The 10,786-nt window shown below is 44.9% G+C and overlaps 1 protein-coding gene across 2 annotated transcripts; it reads right to left on the minus strand.

Moving 5' to 3' along the window:
- Positions 1-5,412: 5,412 nt before the first annotated feature.
- GPR6 (G protein-coupled receptor 6) lies at positions 5,413-9,745 on the minus strand. Of its 2 annotated transcripts, none has more exons than XM_077347339.1 (2): positions 9,617-9,745; positions 5,413-6,776 (listed from the first exon to the last, which is right to left on the minus strand). In XM_077347339.1, the coding sequence occupies exon 2, from the start codon at positions 6,750-6,752 to the stop codon at positions 5,766-5,768; it is 987 nt and encodes a 328-aa protein (XP_077203454.1). In that variant the 5' UTR covers positions 6,753-6,776; positions 9,617-9,745; the 3' UTR covers positions 5,413-5,765. The 2 variants fall into 2 exon arrangements, with proteins under 2 accessions (XP_077203454.1, XP_077203365.1); XM_077347250.1 differs by lacking the exon at positions 9,617-9,745 and adding an exon at positions 7,332-7,625.
- Positions 9,746-10,786: the final 1,041 nt, after the last annotated feature.

The raw sequence follows: 10,786 nt of genomic DNA on the forward strand, positions 1-10,786 counted from the left end.
CCTATTGGTGGAATATTTCCGGGGGGGGGGGCAAAGAGGTAGGGAGTGACTTATCTGCATGCAATTTGAGCTGAGTGCAATTTGAACTGATTGACTCTCATTGCCAGGGTACAATTTAAACTAATTGGCCTTTATTGGCAGAGTGCAATTTGAACTGATTGGTCCTCATTGGCGCAGTGCTCCATCTGTATTGGTGGCATATCCTCAGGAAGAACCAATCAGATAGTGGGTGAGTATTCAGTTTGGATTTTATAAGATTTACTGATTATTATAGACAGTGATAGGATGTGCTATGGAGTTTAACTCCATGTCCAGGTTTATCTTGGGTCAGTCTCAACAAAAAAGCAGCTGTACCATGAATGAACACTAGAGGGAGCCCAACTCACAAATGCATATTGTCTGCTGTAATATTTCACCTCCAGGCTTTTCCTGTCTTGACACAGTAATCTGAGAGGTGAATGTCTAGAGTAGCACAATGTCCAATAATGTGTGGATTCTGCTGTTGGATGGCAGTTCTTGCTGCGGACTAAGCCTCTTTTTCTTTAACACTGTGAGGCAGAAATAAATGAAAAATAAGCCTGCTATTTAATTGACTTCTAATTCCTTTCAAAGCCAACAGTGGTTTAATATCTTCAATGGGAATCAAAAGTGCCATTCTTCTCTTCTCCAGCTTATCCTCACAACAACCTTGTAAGGTAGGCTAGGCTGTGAGTGCGTGACTGGCCCAAGGTCACCCAGCAAGCTTCCGTGGCAGAGGGGGGATTTGGCCCTAGATTTCCCAGATTCTAGGCTGATACTTTAGCCACTATACACTTCTGGCAGGCATAACGTATCAGAGAATAAAACTAGGAGACTCAAAATTGGCCACAAGCTTCAAGATGATTGTTGGGGTTCCAGGGCCAAAATGGAAAGGCATGGGGAAATCCAAGTGAGGCAAGCCACCACCCTGCACTATTTGCCAAAGAGGCTCTGTTTGTGGCAAGCAAAACTTGGAAAATAATGCAACATGTTTGAAAACTGGCTGCCAATCCAAGAATGATGATGAAATTTGCAGTGCCAAATATGAAGGGAATTGAAATACGCTGAAGCAGATTATCTTCATGATAGGCAACATGTAACAAGAGAGCTTTTAAACAACTTGGCATATAGCTCTACTGCTCAGCTCCCCAATCTTCCAAGGAAGATTCCTGGGTGACACACTGAGATGGACCCACCTCACAGGGTTGTTGTGAGGAAAAAATGGAGGACAGGAGAACAATGAAGTTTGGGGTCCCCACAGGGGGGAAAGTCTTGGTATTATATTTGTTATAAAACTAATAGTTACTGAGATTTGGTCTTATAGCAAAGTAGCCTTTACAAAGGGCTAGTAGATCTTCCACCAGCACAACAACAATAATAACAACAACATGCTCAATGCTTGAACTGGGAGTTTTAACATCCGTATATGTATGACCACTGAAGCAGATTAATGTTCTATTACCCTGCATGTAAAGGATTGGGGGGAAGCTTACTGTTTGAGAAACCCCTGAAACATTCTTCAGACTTCGAAAACCCCCAGAAGTGCTGTGATCGTGCAGAATATGGTTGGGAAGCACAGTTGTGGGCATGCCCACTCGGGGCCCCTCCCCTTCCCAGCCCCTCCAGGCCCTTCATTGGCAATTGGGGGGGGGGGTAGGTCAACATGACCATATATGGTCATATCACTCAATAAGAGTTTAACACATTTAAAATATATATTAAAATTAATTAACTCCCACCCATTTGGGAAACCCTTCTAGGGCTGTCAAGAAACCCCAGATCATGGGGAAATATTAACTCACCCTCCCCTTTCTGATCATAATATTAACAAAGGCTTGCTACTGTACTACTATTAAGTACATTCAAAATTAGATGAAGGGAGAAATAAATGGATAAGTGTTGGAAAAATTAAAGAAAAGAGAGGGGAACATTTCAATGCAACACATGAGCTACTGCTCTGCAAGATCTGGCTAATCTGGGTGGGAGGAAAAGGAAGAGAGAAAGGTCTAGGATGCTGTGGGAAATGACCTTGTTAGCAGTCTGACAATGACTGTAGCAGCCATCCGCACAGCATCTTGTCTTGCTCCAGTGTGGGCATGCTTCATGGTCTTAGTATGGTCTGGCATCAATCTTGCAAACAGGCAAGTCTAGCCACTCGTAGAGGGCCTTTTACTGTGCTTCGGCTACCCTCTGCCCCTAGTAGCTGCCGCCGGAATTGTATCAAAAGAAAAATCACCAGGAAGGTGTTGGGATGGATGCAGCATGTCCCTGTCTTTAGGGGCTCTCCAACTGGTGGGTCCCCTGAATTTTATCCCCCTGTCATCATCCCCACCCCCCACCCCCAGTTAGTGGCCATGGTAACAAAGGCAGCCTCGTTCACATCCTTTACTCACATGGAGTTGTCCCCTCTGTGTTTGGGATTCTGCATTTCTCATGTAAGCGCAGGGGGGACTCTGGCTTGTCCCCTGCTGCATTGCACAATCTCATTGGTATTAGGGTTGTTTTATTATGAAGATTATGTCTGGGTACAATCCAGACAAATACAAACAAATATCTTATTGTTCTCAATAGGATAGTGTTAAGCATGTGTGTAATTCTCCTCCTGATGTCAATGGGGTATAATTGTGCTTAATGTTGGATTTAGAGAGATTCAAATGAATAGCAATGTTGGTCTGAAGTAGCACAATAAAATCAGAGTCCAGGAGCACCTTTAAGACCAACAAAGATTTATTCAAGGCGAGAACTTTCAAGTGCAAGCAGTCTGAGGAAGAGTGCTTGCACTCGCAAGCTCACGCCATGAATAAATCTTTGTTGGTCTTAAAGGTGCTGCTAGACTCTGATTTTGTTGGATTTAGAGCTTTGCTTGTCCACTGTTGCAATGCTGTAGATGTAGAGGGTAATAAGGATACCGAATCCAATGTCAGTAACACTCAGCTTGAACCATAGTCCTTCACACCCGTCTCAGGGATCACAAAAACAGCAGCGCTCTCAGAGGGCTCTTTTATCCTCTTATCTATTAGATAGCAAAGTAGAACTTCTATTCACCTGTTCTTCAGGTTGATGGTTACCAGACTCCATGTAGGTGGTTGGCATTGTAGGGTCTCAGGGCTCTCAAAATGAGATTGTGTTGTGCCTTCAGAAAATACACAGAATCCAGTCATAGAACCCAGAAAAATTCCCTCATATACACCTGGATTCTGAAGCCCAAGATGTACCAGACTAGTACATGTACACCTGTTTCCTCATACAAATTGCATTCACAGGAATAGGGCATTTTGTCACAGTTTTCAGATGTTGCTAACAATGTAATGGAAAAACTTATATGACATATAGATCTCATTTTAACGTGGATGGATCAGAATGTTCTTACAAATAGCTGTTCCTTGGGGCTGCTATTGCAGAATGAGAGCTTTGGAAGATTTGATGACTATTATTGTTTCAGAATATGGAATCCGGCTTAAAACATTTTCAAGAATACTGAAAATTGGATGATATTTGCTTTGCAGAATGTTTTAGGTAAACTGTTGTAACATTTAAGCAGAAATGACCAATGATTGTTCTAGGTAAATATTTCGGTTGCTCAGGGATTTTTGAAATTCAGAAATAACACTGTATAACAGTGTAGTATTAAGGGTCTATTAATTTTGATTCTGTTGAGCAAGTTCCTCCAGCTGAGTTGTAATAGTCACCTGTTGCTAGGCTCCTAACAAAACCTGGTTTTCAGTAAGTGAATAGGCTATCACAGCATGGCCACTGACATACAGTAGCAAAGCTGTATGAAAGGTCTGAATAACCAGTTAGACAAAGGGAGTGGGGTAGGAAAAGGCTTCCATATCCTGTGGATGGTCAGCCAATTTATTAATTTAGAGACTTTGCAGGGGAAATCTTAAATCCAGACTAGAGGTATCCAAATAACCCAGGTGTTTCATGGGTTTGGGTCTATCAAAAATCCCAAATATCAGTATTTTATGATATTCCTGAATCCTAATACCAGTATGGTTTTCAGATTAAGAATTTTTTTTGGAAATACTGTTTTTTCCCCAGCTCCATTATACTCTGTGATGGGGATTGTTATAGTAAATAGTTTCCATAGAGTATAATGGGGAATTGATCTGGGGGGGGGGGGTTGGGGGGCTGTTTTTTGAAGTAGAGGCACCAAATTTGGACCATAGCTGCTGGTGCCACTCCTCATCCACTGCCCCCATGTTTTAAAAAATTGGACCAGAAGGTCCGTTCTATCTATTGATCTCCATGGAGGGAAAAAGGGTGTTTAATTGCCCTCTCCAAGCTTTGAGTGAACTGAAGGCATTTAAAGGGCTTGCAGTCCTTTTATAGAGCCCCTACAAGTAGTGAGTTTACTTGGAGAGTGTGTGTAGGATTTTAACCCGTTTAAACTGGAGAGCAAGTTTGGTGTAGTGGTTAGGAGTGCGCGCTTCTAATCTGGTGACCCGGGTTCGATTCTGCACTCCTCCACATGCAGCCAGCTGGGTAAACCTGGCCTCGCCACGGTGCTGATAAAGCTGTTATGACCGAGCAGTGATATCAAGGCTCTCTCAGCCTCACCCTCCTCACAGGGTGTCTGTTGTGGGGAAAGGGAAGGGAAGGTGAATGTAAGCCGCTTTGAAACTCCTTCAGGTAGAGAAAAGTGATATATAAGAACCAACTCTTCTTCTAAACATCCTTTAAATTTAAATAACCAGTGGATCTAAAAAATCCCAAATATTTTTGGAATTTGACAATTTTGGATAGCCAAAAAGTCTGACTGGAGAAACAGACAGAAAATACAATAAGATATTTTCAGATCCCCCCTCACAAGCTATATCTTTTCCCAAGATATAGCCAAATGCACACTCTTAATCCAGAATAAACAAGGACAGATAGGAATACACAGGAATTTTCTTCTATGCTAATGCCCCTGAAAAGAATTAAAGCTTTCCTTGATTTTTCTGCATTTCAAAAGCAGCATATGTTCCCAATAGTTTGCCATATTCATTTGACAGCAAGAAGACTATGCTGGAATCTGTTTCCTCTCTTGAAGCATTTCTATTTGAATCTTTAATTAAAGAAATAAAGAATTTGGGGGATTGTAAAAGAAACAGTATTCTACAGCATGTATTTCCTTAGGAAACAAATAACTAATCAATGGGAAGAAAAAAACAGTATATTTTAACATGTGTTTTATGCCATGGTTCTCAGTGTAAGTAAACTAATTTCACTGGGGAGGGGAGAGGGGAATGAACCCAATGATTTCCCAAGAAATTAAAGGAGAGGCAGTATGGAAGATTTCTCAATCATTTCAACACACCAAATAAAAATATGTAATGAGCCTGTTTATTTGTATACAAAATGTCATAAATTATCAATACTGTGCAGCAAAATATATTATCATTCATATCCTAAAATAGCCAGATAATGTTTCATTTCATTTCTATCTGGCCTTTAGAAATGGTAACACTGTTTTGGCAGTTCAGCAGCTAAAAATAAAGTGCTATAATTACGTAGTCTTGAGATGCCCCCACTTTACAAATGTGATGTACAGTCTCATATAGAACCACACTTTCTTGGTTTCCCACAACCAAATGCCCAAGACCTTTTACATTCTCCATAAAATACATACATAAAGTGCTACTGTATAAACATTCCCCCAAAACAACTTCACAACATAGATCTGGTTTATACCAGGCACTGTAATTCACAAAAGTCAAAGATTGTCACTTTGTGCGAAACTACACATAAAAAGAAGTCACTTAGACATCACTGGGGGATCTTGAACGAAAGGACACTTTAGACTGAAAGCAGCCACAGAAAAGAACCCACATGGATCTTTGTATTTCTTGGTTTCTGTAGGCATAAATGATAGGATTAATCATGGAGTTGTAGGTGGCAGGTAGAAGGGTGGCATAAGTATACACAGCAGGGTAGTTGGAATCTCCAACCACACAGTAGATGGCAAAAGGCAACCAACTGGCTCCAAAGGTCCCAAGGATGATAGCAAGTGTTGAGACTCCTTTTTTGGTTGCAACATAGTGTGATGCTGTTAGAAAATGCTGCTGGAGTGCTATCTGGTGTGCATGCCTGCAAACTATTTTGCAGATTTTGATGTACAGATGGAGCATAAGGATAAAAATGACAAAGAAAGAGGCAGACAGCAAAGTCACATTACTTTTGGTCAGAGGTCTGACAATACTGCATGATGAATAATCTTCCAGACAGTTCCAGCCTAAGACAGGTAGCAGTCCTAAGCACAGCGATACCCCCCAGGTGATGATCAGCATCATATGAATACAGAGGACAGTCTTCTCAGAGTAGTAGGTCAGTGCATTGTAGAGGGAAAGGTAGCGATCAACCGTGATGGCCAATAAGCTGCTCACCGAAGCAGTAAAAGAGGCAACCAGGAAGCCGACTGTCACAAGGCTGATGGTTTCTGACTGGATCACATAGTGGAAAACAAAATTAAGGATCAGGCCGACTCCAGCCAGTAGGTCTGCTGTGGCCAAGCTCCCAATCAGCACAAACATTGGGGTTCTCAAGTTGGGAGTATAGAATATGATGGCCACTACTATTGCATTCTCACAGGCAATGATGGTTCCAGAGATGCAAAGCATAATATCCCAGGGGTTGATGACAAAGATGGGGAGCTTGCTGGAGAGTTCCAGAGAAGAATTGCCCTGGCTGGTATGGATCCAGGGAGCAGGAGCCCTGCTGGTTTCATTCAAAGAGATGCTTTCGTTCATCTTGGCCACAGCCTGGTTTGCCACCTGCAAGAAGAAGAAGAAGAAAGGAGAAAAGAAAATATTTAAAATGAGAACAAAATACAGTCTATGAACAAATTGAAAATGTGAGAGAAAGATGGGGCATAATGCAGTAAAGGGTGAAGTAGGGGGGAATTCAACAGAAAGGAAAGGGGGGTGGATGGGGAATGAAGCACCTGTTATACCTAAAGATCCAAAGGACCCCAAAAAGAAACCCATGGAGAAAAATTCCTAAGTGGCTTAGCTGTATTAGACTGCTTTGCACGAGCAAAAAGGAGTCTTGCAGCTCCTTCAAGGCTAGCGGATTCACTCTCATAAACTTTCACAACCCACTTTCTCAGACTCGTGAGCTGCAGCCCTCCCCCCCCCCCCCCTCCCAGCTGACTATCTGGTGCCTCCGCGGAGCGGCGCTGGCCGAAGGCGAGAGGCGCTGTCCTTGGTGCTGAAATCAAAGCGTGGCTTTCCGCCCCTGAGGATGGCTGGAGCCCCGCGCTCAGGCTTCCCTTGTCTTTGCCGAGCAGCCCCCGGTGGGCTGTCGAGCTCCCCCGCCCCGCTTCTTACTGGGTATCAGGGTCGAGAGGTGCTTTTCATGGGTGCTCCTTGGCCGGGGCTCTCCGCAGCGGCTTCTGTCGCGCGTGGTCGGAGTTGCGTCCCCGCTACCTTTGGCGGGCAGGCGGCGGCTCGGCTTCAGCTGGAGAGTGAGGAAGAAAGAGCGGGAGGCTCCAGGAGCTCGCCGTCTGACGTAAATGACAGGGCTGAGGGCAGGGCGCAAAGCTCTCCAAGCGCACATGGAGCATTGGCCTCGGAGCACTCAGCCGCGGCCAGGCGGAGGGAGGGGAGACGCGTGTCGTCCAGTGCAGGCGAAGGCAAGGCGAGTGGCCAACGCCACGGAGGGGAAGGGCAGAGGCGCCAGACGCGCCAAGCGGGGTGGAGGAAGGAGGGGGGGCTGACGGGGAGGGGGAGCGGGGAGGAGGCAGGAAAGAGCAGGCAAACGGGCACGTGGACCGGCCAGGAGAGGAGAGCAGCGGAGCCACGAGGGGCAGGAGGGGCGGCCAGAGCCCTGCGGCCAGAGCAAGGGGAGTCGAGTGCGAGAGCAAGACAGCAAGCCCTGCCAGAAAGCGGCGGGGGGGGGGGGCAACATAGGGAGCCAGGGCAATGCCCACTGAGAGACCACAGGCTGCTGGCACACTAGAGCCCGTACACAGCACCAGCAGGCAGCCTAGTAGCGGTGATGGCACCAGAGACCCTTTCACACTTTAGACAAGGTAAACCTGGGATTCCTCTAGATATTGTAGGTTGGAATCCGGTTTAATACACATCTGCAGGCACCTGTGCTACAGCATCTCTACAGTCCCCATCCGTATAGACCTAGTTGTGCAAACACTGTTGGACTGAATGTAGTTTTACCATGCCGTCAGATCATAGGGACTATTCTGGTGTGGCTCAAGAGATGTGGTGGGATCATGCATAATCTTATGCACCAAGTAGAATCCTAGCCTGACTTGGCCCTGCACTGGCTGCCGGAGCTGGGGGTGACTGGGATGCCCCACTCGCCCATGAGAGGAAGGTGTATGTGGGGGGGGGCTGGGACCCAGGCAGATCATTCAGACATAGCTGAGCACAGAGGGGCAGCAGGGAGGCGTGGATCCAGGGAGCATGGTCAGAAGGCAAGGCCATACTTCTGCTTGGAGAAGGCAGGGATTGAGAGAAGCTGAGAGTCCTCCCTGAGCAGCCAGGAGAAGGGTCAAGGCATGAGCAGGGGGGGAGGGGAGAGAGGGCAGACTTTCCTTTCCTTTTACAACCTCCCAGGGGAAGCAGGCAGAAGGGGGTTAGATACAGGCCAGGTGGGGGGAAGGGATTCCCAAAAGAGGGAAGGCACCACATCAGGCCAGGGAGAAAGGAAGGGACTGAGCTCATAGAAGGAGAGAGAGAGAGAGAGAGAAGGCCAGAGGGAGCCAGCCCAAGGAAAGAGGCAGGCCAGGCACTAGAACCCCTTTCTCCTTCCCTATCCTGAGGCTGGTGTGAGGGCCTCCTCCTCGCTTCATCTGGGGAAATCATGGAAGGCAGGGAGACCACCCTGAGGAGAGGGGATATGCTTATGCACAGTATGCTTATGCTCAATGGTTCAGCAGCCTCATTCCTCTATTAGGGAATCACAGCAAAACTCCTCACAGTGCTATTGTGAGAATAAACACATTAAAAGTTCTACACAATAGTTTTGGACAGAATGGTGTCAGCAGCAGTTAGTAGTGAAGGATGGGGAGAGTGTCCTTGTAAGAAAGTGAGTTTTGCACTGCTGCGGTGTCCCCAATGCTAAGTGTTTGGACTGGTACAGGCAAATTTACCAGAATCTCAATCTGAAGGGGTAGGGATATGAGTACTAATCTAGTACACACTGGGGAAGAAGGCATATTTGGTATGAAGAACAGGGGAGGAGCTGGGAAGAAAGGATGAGTCCTTAGAAGGCAGTCAAAGAATCTGGTCTCAGAAGCAGAAGGTGGAGCACCACCCATCTCTCTTTGCAAAAAGGGATGATAATTCTATTGACAAAATAGTGGGGAATATTAAGCCTCTTTTCACATGATGCTGGCAGGGTGGGACCTGCAATGCTACTCCCTTCCTCAGCCCCAGAGTGCCACAATGGGCCACACTGTGGCTTCTCCCCCTAAAAGCAGTAATGAGGCTGTAAGGAGAAACCACAGCATAGACTCCTCCCACATGGCCTAGGCTTTCTCACGGGATCCCAATGGCATTGAAAGGAGTGGCCCTGTAGTGATTCCCAGGTGTTTTGTTGTATGAGAACACAGTCCAAAGAGAGAAGGAGGACACATTTAATGTCCATTTACCTTTTGGCATGTGCAGATGGACCATTTTGATGCACAGACTTCTCAGTGCCAAGTTCAGTCTTTAAAAAAAACAAACTGGTTCCTTGACCATGATCTGGGCTTTGCAGTCATCAGTGCAGATGTGCTACAATAGAATACACCTACAACAAAAAAAGATAAGACTTCAAATTATTTTAATATGAATCCAGATTCATATTTTAATATGAATATGATAATCATATTCATCAAAGAAAGGCTAGATAGTCTGACAGAAATCCTGATTTTATGAACTTAGGCAGATTATGAGTGGGTGGGCAGGAAGGGATATGACAATGTTTATCTTTTGTGGCCCTTCTTTGCATACCCTGGGAATTGCTAATCGCCACTGTGGGATGGTAGGTGAATTTCCTCCAGGCCAGACTGGATTCTGGAGATTTTTGTGGAGGGATCACTTGAGCTTGATATTGGAGTCACTGTGGGTGGGCAGGTAGTTCCTACACTGAGCAGGGGGTTGTACTAGATGACTTTGGAGGTCCCTTCCAACTCTACGATTCTATGATTCTATGAATACAGAAATCAAATATATAACGTTATGAAAATGTTGAATGAAAATGTAATGAAATATCTTTATTATATTAGTAGTGAAATATTTTCCTTCTATGACCACTGATGTCTAAGAGAAGTTTCTCACGGTGCCAGCCTAAGCAGAGTTAGATCCCTCTAGAGCTTAGAAGGTGTAACTCTACTTAAGATTGCACTGAATTGAATATTAATGGCATAACATGGCTGGTGGCTATCAGTTATGGAACACAACTTATCAATGCCTTTCATTAACAGATACCATCATCAGTACCCCACCTAATAATAAAATGTTTTGAAATCTTTGGTACAGAAGTCTTAGTTAATGCTTACATGACCCTTTTTCAGAATAAAGGGGCCTGAAACTGAACACACGCTCCCTTAGCAGGCCTCGCAACATCAACATTATTCACATTATATGTTCTGCAATCAAAGAGACCGACATGCAGAGCTACTTGAAATTTAGCTATCATTACTAGTGATGAAGATTAAAAACTGCCTCTAGCTACTAAATCAATGCCTTAAAGATAAATTCTGGATGTGATTACTTCCTATTTGGAAGAGGATAATTAGATCTCGCAATTAAAGCTGAAGTCTCTACTCTTCTTGAGG

The sequence above is a fragment of the Paroedura picta genome, chromosome 1 (assembly GCF_049243985.1).
Source record: "Paroedura picta isolate Pp20150507F chromosome 1, Ppicta_v3.0, whole genome shotgun sequence".
Lineage (NCBI taxonomy): Eukaryota > Metazoa > Chordata > Lepidosauria > Squamata > Gekkonidae > Paroedura > Paroedura picta.

What these genes read in the sequence shown, in the direction of transcription:
- GPR6 (XM_077347339.1), bottom strand. Translation starts at nt 6,752, where the DNA reads ATGAACGAAAGCATCTCTTTGAATGAAACCAGCAGGGCTCCTGCTCCC.